Source organism: Geotrypetes seraphini, chromosome 2, assembly GCF_902459505.1.
Source record: "Geotrypetes seraphini chromosome 2, aGeoSer1.1, whole genome shotgun sequence".
Taxonomy (NCBI): Eukaryota; Metazoa; Chordata; class Amphibia; order Gymnophiona; family Dermophiidae; genus Geotrypetes; species Geotrypetes seraphini.
The window spans coordinates 349,661,910-349,686,329 of record NC_047085.1 but is presented as its reverse complement, the minus strand read 5'-3'; the positions used below and the strand labels follow the sequence as shown (position 1 = coordinate 349,686,329).

Genomic DNA, 24,420 nt, shown 5'->3' with positions numbered 1-24,420 from the left:
TGCTTGGAAAAAAGATAGATCTACAGCTATGTTCTAAAATGTTTATAAGAGCACGCTGTGAGCAACAATGTTTGAAGTTCTTTATCGTAAAGAACCTGAAACGCTAAGGTATGATTATGAAATTTCTTACTTCTGAAGTTAAACCTTCGGTTTTTCAAGTGCAGCACACTAATAATTCCTAAAAATAGGCCAATGCTAGATCGAGAATGTTCATATAAACAATATTGGAAATAATGATAGAGACTATAGATCTCAAGTGCCCGCGGTTATTTTGCTATTAGAACTAGTCTTGGCTAGTAACCTACATGTGGGTTCTAGTGGCAAAATAACCGCGGGCAGAGATCTATACTCTCTATCGTTATTTCCAATATTGTTTATATGAACATTCTCGATCTAGCATTGGCCTATTTTTTAGGAGTTATCAGAAGGAAAGTTAAACAGAGCATGAGTTTTTCTACTGTATTTGTATGAAGCTATAGAGAGTCTATTTACCAAGTAAATGGGGGCTGTACTATATAAAGCCTTATAACAAAAACAATATACAGTTAATACGGGTTCTCCTAATGCCACCTCAATAGCTGGTGGTAATGCATCTGCGCTCATAGCGCTCAAAAGTAAGGAACTTTTGACTACTTGTCTGTGCAGAAATTGTAGCGCTTTGAGTTGTGCACACAAATTTGGGTGCACACCCAATTGCACATGAAAATTAATTGATTAATGATCCAAACAGTGCTAATTGGACACTATCAAACCATTATCTACTGGCACTAATTAGAATTTACAAGCATATTTTTTTTAGGCGGATTCTATGAAAAGGTATGTGTAAATTCTATTGTTTGGAACCAAAAGCAATATGGGGCTCATAATAAAAAAAACCCAACATCTAAAAAAGTTAAATGGGTACTTGGACGATCAAAAAGCCTGATCGTCCAAGTACCCATAACCAAAGCTGGTTTAGACGTATCTAAAACCAGCTTAGGCCTTTACCCTGCCTCTAAATGCATAGAGCGAAAAGAGGCGTTTTTAGAGGAGGGGAAAGGGCAGGAGGTGGGCCGACCTAGACCTAGGTATACAGCAGGTTTTAAGCAGAGATTTTGACAGGTTGCCTAGTTAGCACCTATATGTTTTGACTTAGACGAAGTCAAACCAGGTATAAGTGCCGAAAAAGGGCCCACTGAGCTGATGGCGGCTGGCAGCTCAGCGGCCCGGCAACCTACCCACCCCAAACACTCCAAACGCAGCACTTGGGATTGCTAAAGCGGCAGGAGAGATGAGGCATCTCTCCTGCAGCGATCCACTCCTCCCCCTGACATGATCTGGGCAGGAGGGAGATCAACCCCTCCTGCCCCGCGATACACCCCCCCCCCCCGACAACGATCCAGGCAGGAGGGAGCGCAAGCCCTCCTGCCCCGCAGCACCCCCCCTTACATGATCTGGGCAGGAGGGAGCCCAACCCCTCCTGCCCGGCGACACCTCCCCTTACACGATTGGGCAGGAGGGAGCCCAACCCCTCCTGCTCAAGTGACCCCCCCCCACACTGGATCCGAGCAGGAGGGAGTCCAACCCCTCCTGCCCAAGTGACCCCCCGCATACTCGATCCGGGCAGGAGGGAGCCCAACCCCTTCTGCCCAGGCGACCCCCTATCTCCCACCCCCACTAAGATAAGGGCAGGAGGGATCTCGGGTCCTCCTGCCCTCGACGCACCCCCCCACGATCGCCTCCCCGAACCCCCGATCAGCCCCCCACCCGCTGACCCGTGAGCCCCCGCCCCCCCGCTGACCCTGAGACACTTCTCCCACCCCCGAAAATCCCCCACCCCGCATACCTGAAAAAAGTTGGACGGGCGGAGGGGTCCAAAGCCCGTCCATTAGGCAGGCCCGCCATCCCTCGAATGGAGGGCCTTAGGGCCTGATTGGCCCAGACGGCTCAAAACCCGCCCACAGGTTGGGCCTGAGGCGCCTGCGCCAACCGGAATCGGCCCAGTAGCCTTAGGCCCCTCATGTGGGCGGGGCCTTAGGCACATGGGCTTAGCAATTTTAGCAATATATTTTCTGATTTTATGAGTTTTTAGTGATATTTTAAGATATATTGTTACATATTTTAATGTACGATATGTTTTGGATTGCTATAAAATGTTCTGAAATCACGGGATGAAGAATTATCTTTGGCAGCAAGAATTGTCTTTGAAGAATGCTAGCATTGATGTAATTATTTCGTCTAAACATGTCACATTTTAGGAGTGGCTTGGTTTTAGTCTGAGTTCCTTAGGCAAAGAGGATTATTTATCAGATTGTATTGATATCTTTGTGCATATTGATATCTTTGTGCATTTCTCCTCACTCCCACCCCCTACCCCAGTTTGATCAGTTGCACTTAGATCAAAGTAATCTGGTTTGGACCTGGGGGGTGGAGGATTAGACCATTTCACTTTTCAAACTTGTGGAATGCTATGAGAAAGGATACAGGAAGAGGCAAAATTGCACTCTTTGTCATAGAAAAGGCATTGGGACCAAAACTGAGGCTAGAAAGAACATTGTTATGTCTGTTCTTTTTTTCAGATACCTAACCATCAGCAATATTTAAGCCACTTTCTTTCTTCAAACATTTTATCCTTTATTCACATTCTTACCATCATCATAGATTTTTTGTTGTTGTTGTTGCTGTTTTTGGTATTGGATTTTTTTAATTTCTTTATTTTACATTTAATCCATACCTTTTTCAGGTATAGCTCAGGGTGAGTTCTATTCAGATACAATGGGTATCTTACTGTCCCCAGTGAGTTTATAATCTCTTCTAAATTTATGCCCTATTTTCTGCTGAAAATTTATCTTAATTTAGGAGTTTAAATGTTTTGCTTAAACTTATAGGCCTACCATTTAGTTTCCTAACTTTGTGAGCTTAAATTTTAGAGCCTAGTGGTGAAAATCTGTGCTAAGCTATTAACTTGTTCCCTGACTTAAATCTTTAATTTCCCCCCTACTTTTTCTGCTTCTTCATTTAAGAATGTAGTACAATTTTGCGTAAAGATTAGGCACTCGGAGGTCAATTTAGGAGCATAACTCTCAAAGGGGCCCTTTTATTATGCTGTGGTTGGCACTAACATATGTCTGACACAACAGTACCAAAGTCTAATGCAGGACGTGCTAAAGCATCTCGATTTAGTTTTGGCATGTGCATGCACTAACTGCACATTACTCCCTCCCCTCCCCCCCAAATTAGGGTGCCAATCTAAGATGTGCATTAATCATCACCAATTTGGAAGTGGGCACACATTTTGCTAAGCACTAATCTATAACAATGTGCACCCAAATCCCAAAGCACACAACCCAAAAGGGGCCATGGGAGCTGCATGGGTGAGTTAGGGACATTTTTAAAATTTGCGTTCAGTGTTATAGAATACCAGGGATATATTCCCAAATTGGGTGCCAGGAATTACACGTCATTTCAGCAGGCGTAAGTCCTGGTGCATGTTCCTCCCCCCAAAATAAGTGCTGGCCTCCCTGATGATGGCTGCACCTCCCCCTCCAATGACGGCTCCCAAACAAAAAAAATTGTGACAGGAAGGATGCCCACTCCCTCCTGCCACCAGGTGGTCCCTGTGGAACCAACCCCCCTGATGCCACAACCCCCCTACCAGGACCCCCTCCCCTTCCCCATTTCCAAGCCCCGTACTAAAAAAAAAAAAAAAATGACAGGAGAGAGGCCCACTTCTTCCTGCCTTGGCAACACTACACATTTTAGTGCATCAGGCCCCACCTCACCCCCACACTCCCCCCTGACATGAAGACCCCACCTTCTGACCCCCACCACCCCACCAAAAGAAGGCTCTGATGGGCTGGGGGGAGTCAGGTCAGACACCTCAACTCAAGGACACCCCCAAACCCCCCTCTCATACCTTGTCATTCTTGGAAATCAGACAAGAGGTATTTGTACTCCCTCCTGCCGGCAGGCTCCGCCTCTGCAAAATGGCAGGCCTTCCCTTTCCCGGTGCTTCCTGGGATGCACCTGGAGGGTTCTAAGCCCCTGATTGCCCGGATACATAAGTCCAACCTGCTTCTTATGCGTGTTTACTGATGCAGCATGTTCTGCTAAGGTGAAGGTATTAAGTAGAGGCTAACAGGGGGAACTTCCAGTTCATGGGCAGGACTAGGTGGCATCAATCAGGGGTTCTAACCTATTGTAGATTTTGGTATCATCCACAAAGAGATAAACTTTACTAGACAGCCCTTCAGCAATATTACTTATAAAAATGTGAAAAAGAACTGGCCCAAGAACTGAACCTTGCAGCACACCACATCCTTTCCACAGAGTGAACTCTATTTACCACTGACCTCTGTCACCTTTCATTTAAACAGTTCCTAACCCAATCAGTTACTTTAGGACATCTGCCAAAGGCACTCAGTTTATTTATTAGTTGTCTATGTGGAATCATGTTAAAGGGTTTTAACCAAGCCTGCATTTTAATTAAAAATTTTAATTGCAATTAATCATGTGATTAAATATTTTGTGATTAATCACATGATTAAAGAACCAGTATCTCCCTCTCTCCCAGCCCCAGGTCTAACATCTATCCCCTTCTCTTCCCTTCCTCCCTCCCTCCCATTGATCAGCATCTCTTCCTACCTCCCCTCTATCCCAAGTCCCTTATCTCTCTCTCTCTTCCTCCCTCCCTCCCTCCACTCTACTCCCCAAAGTCCAATATCTGTTTCACATTTCTTTTTTCCCTCCCCCTCTACTCCCAAATCCATTATCTCTCTCCATCCTTCTGTACCCTCCATTGGCCAGCATCTCCCCCTCCCCCCGCCCCCATATGTGGTATCTCTGTCACCTTCCACTCCGCTCCCAGGTTCATTATCTCTCTCTCCATCCTTCTTTCCCTCCCATTGGCCAGCACTTCCCCCTCCCCTTCTAATTCATGCTCTGGCATCTCCTCCCCTGCCCTCAGGAGTATCTTAAATCTTGGTATTCTTGGTATTGACACCCCTTCTGATCCAACTTCCTATTTCCACAGGGGTGGGACAGGTCAGAGGGAAAGCCTTAGAGTAAGCTGCAGGCAGCAAGTGAAGGAACTTAAGGAAGTTCTGGCAGGTCCACTGGCTGACCTTTTCAATGCTTCTCTAGAAACAGGAGTGGTACGAGAGGACTTGAGAAAGGTGGATGTGGTCCCTCTAACTAAAAGTTGAAGAAAGAAGTAGGGTACTACAGGCCAGTAAGTCTGGCTTCTGTGGTAGTTAAATTAATGGAAATGCTTTTAAAACAGATAATATTGATGTTTCTGGAATCCAGTGGATTACAGGACTGAAGGCAACATAGATTCACTAGGAGCAGGTGTTATCAGAGAAATCTGATCAATTTCTTTGACTGGGTGACCTGAGAATTGGATAGAGGGAGTGTGCAAGATGTGGTGTTAGATTTTAGCAAAGCCTTTAGCAGTGTTCCACACAGACGTCTAATAAATAAACTGAGTACCCTCGGGATGGTCTCCAAAGTGATGGACTGGGTCAAGATCTGGTTGAGTGGAAGGCGACAGAGGGTAGTAGTCAATGGAGATCTGAGGAAAGGGATGCTACCAGTGATGTGCCTCAAGGTTCTGTTCTTGGGCCTGTTCTTATTAACATTTTTGTAAGCGATATTGCTGAAGGGCTATCGGGTAAGATTAGCCTCTTTGCAGATGATACCAATCTCTGTAATAGGGTAGACACCTCTGAAGGTGTAAATAACATAAGGAAGGACCTAGCAAAACTTGAAGAATGGTCTGAAATTTGACAGCTAAGATTTAATGCTAAGAAATGCAATGTCATGCATTTGGACTGCAAAACCCAAGGGAACAGTACAGTTTATTGTAAACCGTTTTGGAATAAAATGGTATAGAAATTTTAAAAATAAATAAATAAATTTCAGTTGCCTCAAACACTGTTAATGGGCTACTGAAACGCCATGATAAGTCCTGTCTTTGAGTACACTTTGCCGGAGGAAGTCTGCTGTGTTGAAAGTTTCTCCTGCTACAGCCACCTAGTCTCCTCTTCACAGTCACCAGAAGAGCTGCTGTCCAGTCCTAATTAATCCTGAGAAGCAGGTCATGGAGTAAGGGAAATAAACCTACAGGAACAATATTTTCTTTCATAATAGATCCTGACCTGGCATGAACAGGAAACATCCTCTCATTTGTGATAATTACAGGAGACAAATTTTCATTCTGCAGCAGACCATGTCCTGCCTTGGAGGAAACATTAACGTGTAGGCGTGGCAGATAATAATGCTTCTTAGCTTCATGGGCATTTATGACTTTGGAATAATTGAGGATTTTAGAGATACCACAACTAAATTTAGACACACTCGGTCCATCTCTGATATTGACACAGAGGTGGAATATAGGCTTCTTGGAAAGTTAGAATTTATTCTTTAATATTTCCTCTGAGAATAAAGTGAATTGTTGGGATTTTTTTTTTAAATAAAATACAGATCAGGTGCCTGGAGGGGGTGAACAACCTTGAAGCTTAATTGATCTTTTTCAATTAGGACTGCCAGATATACCCAGCCAGTTGGGTTTTCAGGATATCTATGATAAATATGCATGAGACAGATTTGTATGCAAACTTGTCTCATGCATATTCATTTTGGATATGCTGAAAAAGTGATTGGGTATCTCCTGCGGTCTGGATTGAGAACCAGTGCGTTAGCGCTATGGATTTGCTCACTGTTTATAACCTCCGAGAAATGAATAGCTCTTTCTTTTATATAGTGAAATCCCTCTGGAGAGAGGTTTTGAATGAGACAGGATTTGTTTTGTTGAAGCCAAACAAATACTGTAGTTGAGCTAGTTCACTGACAGGCAGGGAAAATGTTACTTTACATTCAGATACCTCAGTGTGGCGTGGAGGGAAGAGTCACAGCCATATGCAAACTATTGAACTTACTGTGGAAACAGGGACCATTAACTGTGACCATTTTTTTTATTGTTTATCATTTCAATACATCCAATATACATAGATGATAAAAGAAATACAAAAGTATAAACCCACTTAGTTATTCAAACTAAGCACCAGAAATTAAATAATGAAATATTTTAACTGTGACCATTTATACATGTAAATATATCATTACTGCTAAAGGTAAAGGTAAATGTTTAAAGAAAAGCACATATTATGCAGGAGTAACAGAAGCATGTTTTGGTGGCAAGAGCCACAAGACCCATGCCTCACCCTGACAGAAAAACAGGATAGTTAGGTGGCTGTAGGTGACCTATGTGGCTTTTGGGGGATGGGTTTGGGAGATGGAAAAGGGGACTTGGATTAGATTACTAGAGACAATTTTGGTTGAAAGGAGAAAAATAGGATCAGGATTTAGCTGAAAGGCTGCAATTAAAGGTTTTATCTACAGAGGACTGGAATTCAAAAGGAGATAGGAAAGCAGGAAATTCTCTTGCTGGGGCCGATGCTCAAAGCTTTGTGATAGAGCCATATGTGGATGTCTGAGCATGTGGCTTATGTAATACCCTTCAAGACACAAAGCAAATTATATATACATTTTATGCATGGAAAATTTGTGGACAATGAAGGCAGGGATGTACCCAACACATGTACACAAAAGCAGTGCTGGCATTAAGGTGGGGGGCGTGGCGCAATCACGGCAGTTGCCCTGGACTCCATAGTTCCAGGGGGCCCTGTTGCCCAGCACCGGCCTGCAACTTTCCTCTCTCTCTCTCTCTCTCTTCTACTCCCGGCGATTCAATGGGAAATATATGCAGTACAATTGACAATACTAGACACAAAAGGACAGTCAAGGGGAGGAAAGAGTTACAATATCTTGAGGTAAAAACAAACAGGATAGGAACAAAAGGATAGGTTAAAAGATGTGAAAAGAAGAAAGCAAGGAAAAAAGTAGGAAGCGGAGGTGATGCAACGGGAGGAGAAGAAAAAAAAAAACCCCCAAAGATAACATCCTAGTCACAAGTAATGAGATAAAGTTGTCAGGGTAGTGACTACCTAGTCACTAGAGATGAGAAAAGTTGCAAAGTGTCAGTGTATTAGGAATTGGGTTGGGACGGGTCTGGACGTGACAAAGAAGGTGGAGGTGTGGATGGCTGGGACAGCAGCAGAGGAAGATCGACCAAAGGAGGTACCAAATATGTGATAACAGAGAAAAGATAAGAAGCCAAAAAGGATGGTGTTCCAAAATGCAAGTGAGAATAGAATATTCCAGAGTAGATTGCATGACATCAGGAGCTCCATTATTTTTGTGCATTTTTTTACATTTAATATATTTCATTTCTTACATAACTTGGTCATCTCTGGCATAAGTGTTTTGGTGAAAGGGGTGAAGCAGCAGTAGGGGCTGAGCTAGTCTTGAAAGTACACTTCCACAACAAAGGGGCTCCCAACAGACTGGAATACAATTTTGAACAAAAGAAGACATTTTTTTTTACCCCACAGGACAGACAAAACACAAAACTAAACACTTACATAGATAGTTTCAGACATAGGATAAAATTCTGTACAACCTTTCTCCACCAGAATGAGCTGCCATAAAAAGCTTACAAAATAATCAAATACATTGTCATCAAACCTGGACTGGCCACTGTTGGAAACAAGATGTTGGGCTTCATTGACCATCAGTCTGTCCTAATAGGGCAACGCTTTTGTTCTTAATTGGAAAAAATTCTCATAGGCATGGCAAGGGAAGATGCTTGTTGCAAAGTGATCATATTGGTTTTATGCATAGCAGGACAATGTTATCTTTAATGAAGTTGCCAACTGAATGGCATTCAGTTGCTATTGCTTATTTTTAATGACCTCAAATTAGGCATAGAGAGAACCTGTATACGATAGGCGGGGTTCAAAGCTTCTGAGGTCTGTTCATATCTTAGCGACAGTCTGTAACTCAGAATGGGACTTGTGAGTCAGTGCTGGACTGGATTCATGTTTACATAGTTTTGAGCAGACATTTCTGGAGGGTCATGACCTTTCAAAAAAATGGATGAAATGTATCATGAACATTTCATTTATGATGTGATTTAATGGAATCTTATGGAGTGGATGAATAGCCCAGTAGTTAGAGGCTCAAGCTATGAGCTGGAAAGACTCAGGTATATATCTCACCGCTACTTCTTGCCTCGGGTACCAACTCACTCCCTCATTCTGTAAGTTGACACTTAAGTTAGGTGCCAATTGTACGCATAAGTTACTGAATACCAGCAGTTATGTGCATATTAAGCACTATTCTACTTGGTGTCTGGAAAAGAAGGAACCCCCCAACATTTCTCCAGTAATCCAAAAACATCCTACTGCAGCAGAAACCTCTGCCTGAAATCTGAGGCATTTCTGATTACTTAATTTTTCACTGGATGGAGCTCCAGCCCAGCAAGCGCTCGAAACTGTTGAGCTCTTAATGAAACCCCAGAAATCATTGGGACAACAGCTCAGTGGGTTTGAAGACTCTGAATGGGGCAAGGTTGAAGAAGGACACTTTTAAGAGAAATTATGAATTAACTAAGAAAAAAAACCCATTATACTATTGTTTTGTTGTGTTTTAAATCATGCTAAATGGTTTTTCCAGACACTGTATAGATGTTATGCATAGAAATCACTAAGGCCTCCTTTTACGAAACTGTGATAGCAGTTTCTAGCACGGGGAGCTGCGTGGGCCATTCAGTACGGCTTCCCGTGCTAGAAACTGCTATCGCAGTTTCATAAAAGGAGGTCTAAGTGTATAATGCGAAAGGGTGTACACATGGGCAAGACATTTATGGGTAAGAACATAAGAATAGCCTTACAGGATCAGACCAATGGTCCATCTAGGCCAATATGCTGTCTTCACAGAGGCCAGTCCAAGTCACAAGTACCTGGCAAAAATCCAAATAGTAGCAGTATTCCATGCCACCGATCCAAGGCAAGCAGTGGCTTCTCCCATGTCTGTCTCAACAGCAGACTATGGACTTTTCCTCCAGGAACTTGTCCAAATCTATTTTAAAACCAGCTACATTAACCACTCCTACCACATCTGCTGTCAACACATTACAGAGTTTAACTATTCTCTGAGTGAAGAAAATATTGGTTTTAAAAGTATTACTCTCGGTTATGAATGCAATATACCGGTATGCAATTTTTTTATGTGCATCACTTGCCACACTTAAGCATCAGCACTTATGCCTGTGATAGACATGGCATAACTGGAATTGCCTACACAGAGAAAACATAGCAACAGAGAAAAATAAAGGCAGATAATAGACCATATGGCCTATCTAGTCTGCCTAACCAGGCCATCTGCTATCTCCTGTTCTCCCTTAAAGATCCAGTGTACTTGTCCCAAGCTTTCCCGAATTCAGATACACTTTTGTCTCCACCATTTCCACCGGGAAGCCGTTCAAAGCATTCACCACCCTTTCCATGAAAAAGTATTTTCCGAGGTGACTTCTGAATCTGTCCCCTTTCAGCTTCATCCCATGCCCCCTCATTCCAATTGAAACAGACTCACCATGAAGGTATTTATGTGCAGATTTTAAGGTAACCTACAGATAATCAATCAATCTTCAGGAATCATCAGAGTACCAGCCAGGTAGTGTAAACTTTGCAGGGGCAATCTTCCTTGATTCCACTTCATTTTTATGATTTTTTTAAATTATTTAATTTCTATATATTTTTTTTGTATAATTATTCTAAGCAGCTAAGTAGATATATGTTGAACAGTTTACTTTTTAATATTAAGGATTATGAAATTATAAAATTGATAGGGAGTTATAAAATTCACAAAGAAACATAGGGGGGAGGAGGTTTTAGAGCCAATGAGATAGCTCATGAATACAGAACATAAGAATTGCCACTGCAGCCCTCTGGTCAAAGACCAGCGCCCTGACTGAGACTAGCCATACCAGTGCACGTTCTTGTTCAGCAGGAACTTGTCTAACTTTGTCTTGAATCCCTGGAGGGTGTTTTCCCCTATGACAGACTCCGGAAGAGCGTTCCAGTTTTCTAACACTCTCTGGGTGAAGAAGAACTTCCTTATGTTTGTACGGAATCTATCCCCTTTCAACTTTAGAGAGTGCCCTCTCATTCTTCCTACCTTGGAGAGGGTGAGCAACCTGTCCTTATCTACTAAGTCTATCCCTTTCAGGACCTTGAATGTTTCAATCATGTCCCCTCTCAATCTCCTCTGTTCGAGGGAGAAGAGGCCCAGTTTCTCTAATCTTACACTGTACTGTAGCTCCTCCAACCCCTTAACCATCTTAGTCGCTCTTCTCTGAACCCTTCTGAGTAGTACCGTGTCCTTCTTCATGTACGGCGACCAGTGCTGGACGCAATACTCCAGTTGAGGACACACCTTGGCCCGGTACAGCGGCATGATCTGTTCGTGATCCCCTTCTTTATCATTCCCAGCATTCTGTTTGCCCTTTTTTCCGTTGCCGCACATTGTGTGGAAGGCTTAATCGACTTGTTGATCAGAACTCCCAAGTCCCTTTCATGAGAGGTCTCTCCAAGTACTGCCCTGGACATCCTGTATTCGTGCATGAGATTTTTGTTGCCGACATCCATCACTTTACACTTATCCACATTGAACCTCATCTGCCATGTCGATGCCCATTCCTCGAACCTGATTATGTCACGTTGCAGATCTTTGCAATCCCCCTGCGTCTTCACTACTCTGAATAACTTTGTATCGTCTGCAAATTTAATCATCATACCTATGTCCAGATCGTTTATAAAGATGTTGAAGAGCACGGGTTCAAGCACCGAGCCCTACAGCACCCCACCGGTGACGCTCTTCAAGTCCGAGTATTGTCCATTTACCCCCACTCTCTGTTTCCTATGCTCCAGCCAGTTTTTAATATACGTGAGTACTTCACCCTCAATTCATGGCTCGCAATTTTCTGAAGTAATCATTTATGCGGAACCTTGTCAAACGCCTTCTGAAAGTCCAGATATACAGTGTTGACCGGGTTGCCTTTGTCTATCTGCCTGTTTACTCCCTCGAAGAAGTGCAGCAAGTTTGTCAAACAAGATCTGACTTTGCTGAAACCATGCTGGCTGGTCCTCATCAGACCGTGTCCATCAAGATGATCAATGATACAGTCCTTTATCAGCGCTTCTACCATCTTTCCAGGTACCAAGGTCAGGTCTGTAGTTTCCTGGGTCTCCACTCAAACCTTTTTTGAAGATCGGCATAACATTCGCCACCTTCCAGTCCTCCGGAATCTTTCCCGATTCGATCGACAGATTGGCTATTAGCTGAAGCAGTTCAGCCTGCCTGAAAGCTAATGAGCAGTGGTAGGCTGGGAGTCTGAGGCTCTTTCCTCTTTTCCTTATGGTATTCTTTGAGCTGAATAGAATAACACTATATTGAAAGTTAATTCCTTTTAATTAGAGAACAAGATGTTTGGAGTATTGAATTGTTGGTTTCCTTGGGGTTGTGTGATTGTGGAGTGTTTCACTTGGTAATTAGGATAAAATCAAATCCAGTTCCCTAGGTTCTCAGGGCAGTGCACTAACCACAAGGCTACTGTTCCACGTCTTATCTATGTGTAGAGGGTACATATTTTCTACTTGCTAGAAACATCTCAGCTGGGACCTCCGGTACTTCTGCCAGAAATAATACTTGGTGAACCTTTGACTTGGAAAGCTCTCAGTTTGCGGAACAATCTTGAACTGAATAGGTAAAGGTGGAATAGAAAACTTGATTAACATAGCATAACATAAAATGGCTGTCCTAACCCTTCTTTCCTGAGCTGAAACTCCTGTTCAAGAGAAGAATGAATCTCCTGGAGGTCAGATCCTGGCTACAGGATCACTTCCTACCACATCAAAATGATGACCTCTTCTTAGGTGGCCTCTCTTCTCAAAGGCAACACAGAGGCTGCCAGATTAGAGGTGGAACCTCTCTGCTATATCTCTATAGGTTTCCTCTGTCTCCTTCAGCAATTCCAAGTCTGCTACTCTAGCCTCAAGAGATCAGACTCTTTCTCTCAGAGCTAGGAGCTCTTTGCATCAAGTGCACACATATGACCTCTTACCAGCTGGGAGGTAATCATACATGAGGCATTCAGTGCAAAAGACTGGATAACATCCATTTTGTTACTGGTTGCTATATGCATCTTAGGGCTCCTGTTACGCGCGCTAGCGGGGTTAACCTGCGTGACTTTTAATCACGCGCTAACCCCCGCGCTGGCCAAAAATTACCGCCTGCTTAAAAGGAGGCGGTAGTGGCTAGCATGTCTGGTGGTTTAGCGCACGCTATTACACGCATTAAACCGCTAGCGCGCTTTTGTAAAATGAGCCCTTAGTATCTGTGAGTTGTTTAGTTATTTAAACTTGCTAAGGGAGTAGAGATACCTAAACTAATACAAAGAGCCTTAAGATTATTTGGTATATTTTATGTTTTTATTTTGGGGGAGTGGTTTTTAGAGTGAATTGCTTGCTGATGATAATACTCTGGAGTGGCAAATTTCCCTCTTGTCCTCTTAATTGTGATAATTGACTATAAATTAAAAGTCTCTAGGGCACTGCAGGTGGGAAATAAGACAACACTAAAGCAAAAGAAATGTACAGCTCTAGGGTTGGGACTCAATATATCACTTAACCCTCCATTGCTCCAGGTACATTAATAAGTACCTGTATAAAATGAGTAACCACAGAAAGGCGGTTTAGCATATCCCATCCCCCTTCCCTTATAAAGCAATAAAATTTAAACTAAGGCAAAATAATGTTAGATTATTTAATCAAGCAAATAACTAATATTTGCTTTTTATAATGAAACTAATGCAGATTTTATTGATAAAACTACAAATTATTTTCTATTCAAATCTTTTAGTCCCAAATCTCCCAGCAAAGTAATGATCACTTACACAGAGAAGCATCCTCTTTTCTCAGAACTTCCCCAGAATACTATGACTGGATTTCAGCAGACTGCGGTGAAAATAATTTATTTTTAAAGTGCCAGTTTGACTTCCAATAAATACCTTCTTGGTCATGGTACAGGGAAGTTTGAGTGTTTCAGTATAACCTTCCATTCAGTCTCTGTATAGCACAGTGCTGCAGTAAATTATGTAGGATATACCTCAATAGATACTGTACACCTATACCAGAGGTCTCAAAGTCCCTCCTTGAGGGCCACAATCCAGTCTGGTTTTCAGGATTTCCCCAATGAATATGCATGAGATCAATGTGCATGCACTGTTTTCAATGCATATTCATTGGGGAAATCCTGAAAACCCGACTGGATTGCGGCCCTCAAGGAGAGACATTGAGATCCCTGACCTATACCATTGTGGATATCATTAACTCTTTGCATGTTATTGGTGTTACAGGGAAGCTATTCACAGTGGAATCCAAGAATGGAACTCAAGGCCTGGATTTATTAATGGCGCAAAAATCTTGTGCAATACTGGGATCTCGCTTAGCCACTGCTGAGGAGCTCCACCGGGCTGTACTGGATTGTTCCTTCAATATTTGTACCAGAGGATGGCTAGCGGATGGCACTACTGGGTAAGGACAAAGGAAATGCCCAAATGCTTATTTCTATATTTTCTGGTTTCAATTGCATTGATTGAACAGTGTGAAATAAGAGTTGGTGAGTACCAACTGACTGGTGCTAAGCTGTTGTGACATAGACCCACCTGTAATGCAGGGATTTTCATGTGAGCTAGGTTCTCTGTTCATATTGTGAGAATTTGTGGGCAAGGGAATGTTTGCCAAAGTTCCCTCTAAGCTGAGCAGGAGTCCCCCAACTGCATTGCTGCCAGTAGGGAGTGATGACTCAATATTGTATTTATAATCACGAAGCCCTGCAGAGCTTGCCTTTTCCTCACTATTTTTTTTTTTTTTTAATTCTTATTTGATTTTCCAAACTTCAGTAGTGCAATACACAAATATATGACATATAATAAGTCAATAAAAGCACATTCAACTTACAAATATACATAACCAACCATTTTCTCCCACCCACCCACCCAATGATTATTCAATAAAACACAGAAACATAGATTTTCCCAATAACCTTACCCTATTCAAATTAATAATATCCTCCCATCCTCCTCCCACCCACCCCAAGTGTAAATACTCAAAGGTCAAAATTAGGACAGAAATAGCCCCCCCCCCCCCCACCCTTCCCTGGATGTGTACAAAAAAAACAAAAACTGATTCATAATCAAAGACCTACTGTAGTGAAGCAATATAAGATGTCAACGGGCCCCAAACCAATTTAAATAAATTACTGTGCCCAAAACTATCGGCATTCATTTTTTCATACCTATAGCTGGAGCACAGATTTGCCCACCAGAAAGGGAAATTAAGACGATCGTAATTCTTCCAATTTCGGGTTACCATCTGCATGGCTATCCCAGTCATGATAAGAAAAAGACGGCATTTATACCGATCCATAGGGGGCGTAACATGTAATAATGTTCCACATATGAATGCCTCATACGTCAATGGAATTGATGATTCCAATACGTTGTTAATCTTACCCCATATTGACCTCCAAAAGTTAAGTATCCAAGGACAATAGAACAACAAATGATCCAGTGTCCCAATGTCTAGATGACAATGCCAGCATCTATTAGATTTAGAATGCCTGTCCCTCACTATTGAAAATGTGATAATGAAACAGCACCTTCCCCCCATTGACAGTACTGTAGGTGGAGGACTTGTTGTTAGCTTAAAGGGAAACAGTGTCCTATACATATCCACGTTCATCTTATTAAATACAGAAAAATGTATTTCTTTTTGGATATATGGGAGTGAATTAATAGTTAAGGCAAAGAGAAAAAATGTGAGACAGGAGAAAGAGAAGCAAGGAAATTTTTGATGGCTTATGGTCATGCTAGCTCAGCTTAGTGACACCATGGGTCATGACCCCTTGCTCCTGTCAATCTGTTTTGTAACTCTGAATGTTCCTAGTTCTGTTTCTCTTTTTGGTTTACTTATTCTTTTTTCTTTTGCTTCACCTGTTCTCTTCCTTTTGCTGTTATGCCTGTCCTCAATTTTTTTTTCTCTCTTGTTTCCTTCTTTAAAAACATTTATATTTTATTTTTAATGTTATGTTTATTGAAACCATTTCAATATGTCATTTTATGAAAGGTGGTAAAGTAAGTCTCTGAATAAACTAAACTCACTTCTTTGATGCTGCCTGCAACTCCTAACATGTAGCTCAACCTTCCCCTCCCCTGTTTTATCTGTTGTCTGTTTGTGGATTAGATTGTAAGATTTTCAAGTAGAGATCGTCTCTTATATATACCGACTATTGTACAGTGCTGAGTACACCATGTAGCGCTTATGAAATGTTTAGTAGTAGTAATCATAAATCTGCCATTTCTGCCCATTTTGGTGCCTCGTATCTGTTAGAATGCTTTTTTGCACCAAATATTCAGCACAGAAACAGCACTTATACATTGTAGCTCTATATAGAATTCCTCTGCATGTGCACACATATGCATATATGTTAGCATTCTAAACATTTATGCAACGTCTCATCCTATCAGGCAGCGTCCTGGAACAAAGACTTAAATTTCTTAATCATGACTTCCAGCCCTTATTTAGATTTCAGGAGACATTTGAAAACATATTTGTTCACCAAGTATATAGGAAACTAACCCCGTCTTCTACTACACCGCACTAGCGGTTTGAGCGCCAGGAGCCGCGCTGAATGCACCGCAGTGCTCCCGACGCTCAAAAAAACTCTATGAGCATCGGGAGCAGCGCGGGCCATTCAGCGAGGCTCCCCGCTCTAAAACCGCTAGTGCGGTTTAGTAGAAGAGGCCCTAAGTTACTCTATTCAATTGTAACAACTTTCTCCAAAGACTGCGCATAATTCAGAATGCAGCAGTTAGACTGATTTTTGATTTAAAGAAGTATGATCATGTCACCGATTTCTATCGTCGATTGCATTGGCTTCTGGTTGAAGCACGGGTTAGATGTAAGTTTGGCTGTATTTCTTTAAGGCATTAACAGGTCTAATCCCAGAGTATTTTATGGAATCTTTCATTATTACAAATTCCAAACATTCTAGAAAATCCCATTCACATGATTCACTATTTTTGTCTCCTTCTGCAAAGGGATGCAAATATAAGAAATTCCAGGAATGATTGCTGTCCTTTCTAGCAGCCTCATGGATTAGAGATCTGATTCACATATTTACACTTTCAAACTCATATCAACAATTCCAATGTGCTTTAAAGATGCATCTTTTTATAGAATCTTTCTGAAGTTAGACATTGGATGTTCATTCATTTGTATTGTTAATCTCTGTGAACCGCATAGAACTTAATGGTATTTGCGGTATACAAGTGAATTTTTATGTTATGTTATGTTGTAATCCTCATAGAGCTTCACGGTCCTGCAATATATAAGCAGAAATGTTATGTTATCCAGTCTGCCCATCCATGCCATCCAGTTTCTTCCTTTCCTTAAGAGATCCTATATGCTTGTCAATGAGCAACATCTTTGTTCATGATGTCTAGCCTAGCGATTTCCTGCCCAGCACTTTCTTCAATGACTTCCTCAGATCTTTTCCTTGCTGTTCTCAATCCTGCTATTCTCCTTTTAATAACAGCCTTCACAGCATCTAATAATGTCCCAGCTATATCTCCTCTATCATTACGTTCAAACTGCTATTCAATAGCTTTTGCTACTGAATCATGAACTGAGGGATATCTGTAAAGACAGTTGTTTAATAAACATCTCCTTTCGGATTTACATACAAGTCAGAGACTGGGACAAGGTCTAACCAAGAAACTGCTATATTTCTTTTTTTTAAAAAAAAAAAATCTTTATTCAATTTTCAAGGTTAATACAAAGTGCAGAAAATTATACCATACATTAATAATCAAAATCTGCTGTATTTCTATAAAGAGAAGAATATTAGTTTCAATAAAAGCAATGCCTAATCTAGACTAGTCCATAGAAGACAGAGAAAATAACAGAAATCTTTAACACTAGTACATACAGTATTTACAGTATACATTCCTGCATCGACGGAGCTACCATCCTTAATGAAACAACTAAATGGTGCTAATTTTTTAACTCCCCAGTAACTAGGAAAGACTAAAATGGTTAGGGCTCTTCACTTTGGAAAAGAGATGGCTGAGGGGAGATATGACTAAAGTCAACAAAATCCTGAGTGGAGTAGAACGGGTACAAGTGGATCAATTTTTCACTCCGTCAAAAATTACAAAGACTAGGGGACACTCGATGAAGTCACAGGCAAATACTTTTAAAACCAATAGGAGGAATTTTTTTTTCACTCAGAAAATAGTTAACGCATTGCTAGAGGTTGTGGTAAGAGTGGATAGCGTAGCTGGTTTTAAGAAAGGTTTGGCCAAGTTCCTGGAGGAAAAGTCCATAGTCTGTTATTGAGAAAGACATGGGGGAAGCCACTGCTTTCCCTGGATTAGTAGCATGGAAAGTTGCTACTCCTTGGGTTTTGGCCAGGTACTAGGGACCTGGATTGGCCACCGTGAGAATGGGCTACTGGGCTTGATGGACCATTGGTCTGACCCAATAAGGCTATTCTTATGTTCCTATGAACCACTCTTTTCTATACTGAGTAGCCATTATAAAACTATGGGGATCATTTTCAAGAATGAAAAATGTCCAAAAAGCGGTATAAAGGGGCAGATGGAAGTTTTTCGTTCCAAACCTACCCAATTCATTATCTTTTAAACCTATTTTATAAGCATTCTCTCTCTTCCATTCATTCATCTCCTTTCTCTTTGAGCCCTACCAGTCTTCGTCATTGCCATCATTATTCCCCTTTGCTTTGGCGCCCTCTTTTACTCCTTCTTCTGCTCACTGCTGGGGATATCGGTTCAAACCCTGCCCTTCCATGCTATTTGCTTCCCCACGTGTTAAACCTCCCTAACCTTATACCTATTCCTCTCCTTCAGTCCTCCTCTCTCCCTATCTCATGTGCCCTGTGGAATGCTCATTCTGCCTCCAACAAACTGCCCTAATCTAATCTAATCTAGTCTTCAATTTATATACCGGGTCCTCTCCCAACGGAGCTCAACTCGGTTTACAAGTAAAGACCAACAAAAAAAAACGAACAAGAGCATAAGAGAAAATAAGTATTGTAGAGCAATCAATTCGCTGAATCTTAAGGTAAACTGTTCAAGTATTCATGACCTCTTTATCTCCCAGTCCCTCCACCTGCTTGCTCTAACTGAAACATGGATTTGCCCTGAGGACTCCACTACAGCTGCTGCCCTCTCCCATGGTGGCTACCACTTCTCCCATACACCTCGTCCTACTGGTCGAGGTGGAAGTGTTGGGCTTCTTTTCTCTCCTTCATGCAGATTCCAATCACTTCTCCCTCCTCAGTCCCACAACCTTTCCTCATTTGAAGTCCACTCTGTCCGCCTATTCACTCCTCTAGCTCTGCGGATAGTGGTCATTTATCATTCCCCCAATAAGTCCCCTTCCTCCTTTTTCACTGAATTTGACTCCTGGCTTTCTGGCTTCCTTGATTCATCTTCTCCCTCCCTCATTCTTGGGGATTTTAACTTTCACCCTGATGATCCCACTGACAGGTATGCTTCTAAGTTTTTTACCTTAATCTCCTCATTTGACCTCCAGCTTTGCTCCACAACCCCCATTCACCAGGATGGTCACTGCCTTGATCTTGTCTTTTTCTCCAACTGCTCTCTCTCTAACTTCTCTACCTCACTGCTCTCCATCTCTGATCATCTTCTGATAACCTTTACAATTACTCCTCCTCAGCCATGCCCAATCACTTCCAACTGGTTTCAAAATTTTCAAGCCCTTGATCCTTCCACACTCTCAACCACTGTTTCACCTCTCCTTGCCTCCAAGTCTGTCCACGAGGCTGTCTCGTCATACAACTCTATTCTCTCCCCTGCTCTGGACACCCTTGCTCCCTCTGTTCCCCGCTTTGTCAGGTGTACCAAATCTCAACCTTGGCTCACTCCCAGTATCCATTACTTACGCTCCTGTACCCACTGTGTTGAGTGCCTTTGGCTCAAATCTCAAACACATGCTGACTTTCTTCACTTTAAATTTATGCTGACCTCCTTTAATTCTGCCCTTACACAAGTCAAGCAAGACTATTGCATCCAACTAACTAACTCCCGTCCCTTTCTTCCACCCCCATCATCTCTTTGCTACACAGGACTCCCTCCTCAAAGCACCCTACCTCTGATCCCTCCTTCTCTCTCTCCCCAGACTATGACTGATTACTTCCATGGCAAGATCCGCAAGATCACTACAAAGTCACATCCTTCTCCCCTACCCACCATCCACTCTCCTTAACTTCAAACTCATACCACCTTTTCATCCTTCACCCAAACAACTCATGAAGCTCCTCTTGCCTGGTCCCACCCTCTCGTCCCTCCATCAACTACTGCTGACTTTTCCTCTTCTGAAATCACAGAGGAAGAAACTGCACAACTTCTGTCTTCAGCCAAGCCTACTACATGCCATTCAGACCCTATTCCACCCCTTTACTTGACCCCATTTTACATACTATTATCACTCCCATCTTCCATATTCTCAACCTATCCATTTCCACTGCAACTGTCCCCGAAGCCTTCAAACATGCAGTGGTTAAGCCGCTTCTCAAAAAACCCTCACTGGACCTCACCTGCCCATCCAACTATCGCCCTAACTCCCTTTTTCTGTTTCTATCCAAGCTACTCAAGCGTTCTGTTCGCCATCGCTGCCTTGACTTCCTTTCAACTCAACAGATTTTTGAGCCTCTACAATCTGGCTTTCACCCCCAACACTCCACAGAGACTGCCCTCACCAAGATCTGCAGTGATTTGTTCAAGGCCAGATCTAGGGATCTTTACTTAATTCTCATCCTTCTTGACCTGTCTGCTGCCTTTGATACTGTTAATCACAGCTTACTCCTTGATACACTGTCCTCGCTTGGATTCCGTGAATCTTTCCTCTCCTTGTTTGCCTCCTACCTCTCCCATCATACCTTTAATGTACTGTAAGTGTTGGTGGGTCCTCTTCTGCTGCTACCCCACTAGCGGTTGGCGTACCCCAGGGTTCTGTCTTAGGACTTTTTCTCTTCTCTCTCTGCACCTCTTTCCTCAGTGCCCTGATCTCTTCCCATGGCTTCATGAATTCAGTGGGATAAACCCAAGACCGGAACCAATGGGCAACAATAAACAAGGTACCTTCTTTTAGTTTCACTCCTAGGCCCCACAGCAATATTATACTTCCAAGTCAGTAGCCACTTTTAGAACTAACATCCATTCTCTCCCAAGCCAACAGCTCTTTCAGCCTTCTCCTCATAGGTTCTCTGCCCTTTTCTCAACCCTTCATTCCCTGCTAGGGTTGCCAACATTTTGAATGAGAAAACCCATCATGTGCCCCTCCCCTCAATCTATCTTGGCCCACCCCCAACCCCACCCCTTGGAACACCTTTTCAGTAGGCAGGCAAATCAACTGTGCACTGTAGAGGGGGCAAACTTTTACCTGTCAACAGCTTGGAGCTACTGGCCAATAATGAAAGCCTTGACTTCTGCTGGTAAAATGCCATTTTAGCCAAGGAAAGTGCTTTTATTGTTCTCCTCTAAATGCTTACATCATAAAAATAACATAGCTCACAGTACTGTAAACATTAACCTGCAGAAAAACATTTATTCCAGTTAAAAAATCCCATACATCTTAAAATTTAACTTTATCACGTCACTTTCATTCATATCATCACCCGAAACTGGGGTCTGCAACATTTTAAAAGAGAAGTGCCATGTGTTTTTAAGTATCTTGCCAAGAACCACAATCCTTTCATGAACTGGGACACTCATATAAATTGTTCCTTCTCTGCCTTCACCTTCCCCTACCCCTCCCAATCCCCAGCAGTCCTATTCTGTTTCTCTTACTGTCTTTTCCTTAAAAAAAAAAAAAAATTTATTGGTAAAGCAGCCAATACAGAAAACATGGAACACAAGTCATACTACAGTGCGACCCAACAACAGTAAACTGTCCAAAAAGGGCAATGATAAAAGCCCCAACAAGATATCAGCAAATACAAAGGCAAAAGAAGAAAAGGTGCTCCAGTATCCCAGACAGGACTCTCAGTAACATAGCTAATAAAGGGAACAAGAAAGAGTCACCCTCCTGGAATACTAGCAAGGGCCGCAATAACATTTTCTAGAACTCTAACCCTAATCCCCACACATTCCCTCAACCAATCTAGCACACATCACCCTCAAAATTCAAACGCTCTAACCACACCAAACACTCCACAGGCATAAAACACTCACTCACCAACCTTGCCGGCTTGAGAGCAGGCAAACAGGGCACCCCGTAGGGTCCATTGGAACACGATCAGAATGGGACATCAGGTACAGCTGTCTTACTCTGTTCCAATCAGTCGCATTCTGTCTGTCTCTTCCTTCTTCCCCCAACCACAGCAGTCACATTTCTCCCTCTCCCCCTTGCATTTCCAGCAGTCACATTCTGTCTCTCTCTGAACTGAACTGGACATGCCTGGAAACCATCTCTACATGCAATGCAGTATTGGAGAAATAGAAACAGAAATGCATTTCCTATTGCACTCTGCAAAACTTGACACCTAATGTTAGGTGATAGAAGTAACAATAATAGGCAGTTAAGGGGCTCATAATTAAAATAGAAATATGTCTAAAAACTTTTCCAAGTCAGCACTTTAGACGATCTAAAAGAATTGTCGTCCAAGTGCCAATAATCAAAACGGCTTTTTAAACATATCCACGGACCTTGTAGGCCTCAGAATCCTGCTGTGCGCCCAGAGCTAAAAGGGGCGCTTTTAGAGGAGTGGTAAGGGCGGGATGTGGACCGACCTAGACTAAGTTGTCCTGCAGCGATAATCGAAGGTTTGACGAGACCACTTAGACGGAACTTATACGTTGTGAGTCAAACAATGGAAAGACACTTATAAGTGCCCAAAAGTTATCCAAAGTGACCAGAGAACCACTGCAGGGACAAAGTAAAGACCCACACACACTCCCTCCACATGCACTGACCCCGTTGCACCCTTACAAAGTGCACCTGCCTCCGGAACATCAGCACTTGGCATAGGAAAGCCTAGTGGAGCTGCACAGAGGTGGCTTAAGTAGTTTGGGGAGTAGGCTAGTGGTTTGGGGGGCTCAATATTACTTATATGGGAGGTCTTGTGAGATGTTTATGTGGCACCCTTTTTGTGAAGTTCATAGCAGTGCTCTGTAAGGTGTCCCACTGCTCTGTTGCTATGTCTGGGTGGCCAGTCCATCACATTGTTGGCCCCTCCCATATCCTTAAGAAGGATTTGGCGATACTCAAGAGAGTTCAAAGGAGAGCAACACGTCTGATAAAAGGTTTGGAAAACCTTTCATATGCTGAGAGATTGGAAAAACTGGGACTCTTTTCCCTTGAGAAGAGGAGACTTAGAGGGGATATGATAGAGACTTACAGGATCATGAAGGGCATAGAGAGAGTAGAGAGGGACAGATTCTTCAAACTTTCGAATAATAAAAGAACAAGAGGGCATTCGGAAAAGTTGAAAGGGACAGATTCAAAACAAAAGCTAGGAAGTTCTTCTTTACCCAACGTGTGGTGGACACCTGGAATGCGCTTCCAGAGAGCGTAATAGGGCAGAGTACGGTACTGGGATTCAAGAAAGGATTGGACAATTTCCTGCTGCAAAAAGGGGATAGAGAGGTATAGATAGAGGATTGCTGCACAGGTCCTGGACCTGTTGGGCTGCTGCGTGAGCAGACTGCTGGGCACGATGGACCTCAGGTCTGACCCAGCAGAGGCATTGCTTATGTTCTTAGCACTGTTCAGCAGGTTGCTGAAAAAGGAGGGTCGCATGACGCTCTGGAAGAGCTTGTACAGTTTCGGTAGCCTTTTTAGGGCCTCGACTCGTTCCTGAGCTATATTTTCCACAGCTGCTTCCAGCCCCCACCTCACTAGCTCCTCATCCCCACTATCAGAGTCCGAACTGCTACTGCTGCTGTAAACAGTGAAGTAACCTAAAGCAGGGGTGCCCAAACTTTTTTGGCTTGCGAGCTACTTTTAAAATGACCAAGTTAAAATGATCTACCAAAAAATAAAAATTTTAAAAAAATACAAAGCACACTGTATGCACAGAAAATGTTAATTATTTATAATCGGGTGTTTTTCAAAGAGGTCAAGTCAGATAACTTTAAAATATGCAATGTCACCTCGGTAACAACTATACAAAAATAGACAAATATAGTGCAAAATATAGACAGCAGATATAAATTCTCAAAACTGACACATTTTGATCACTAAATTGAAAATGAAATAATTTTTCCTACCTTTGTTGGCTGGTGATTTCATGAGTCTCTGGTTTGCTTTCCTTCTGACTGTGCATCAAATTTTTCTTTCTTTCTTCCTTCCTCCTGCATGCTTCCTCTCCTCCAGACCTCATTTCATTCCCCAACCATCTCTCTCTGTCCCTCCATGAGTCCAACTTTTTCTT

General features: G+C 42.5%; 1 protein-coding gene across 2 annotated transcripts in view; it reads left to right on the top strand.

Moving 5' to 3' along the window:
• SUSD5 (sushi domain containing 5) overlaps nt 1-24,420 on the top strand; it is a 100,340-nt gene that overhangs the window by 5,644 nt on the left and 70,276 nt on the right. For both annotated transcript variants that reach the window (XM_033930375.1, XM_033930374.1), the window contains exon 2: nt 14,297-14,474. In XM_033930375.1, the coding sequence (XP_033786266.1) occupies nt 14,297-14,474 (178 nt within the window). The remainder of the gene's footprint in view (nt 1-14,296; nt 14,475-24,420) is intronic.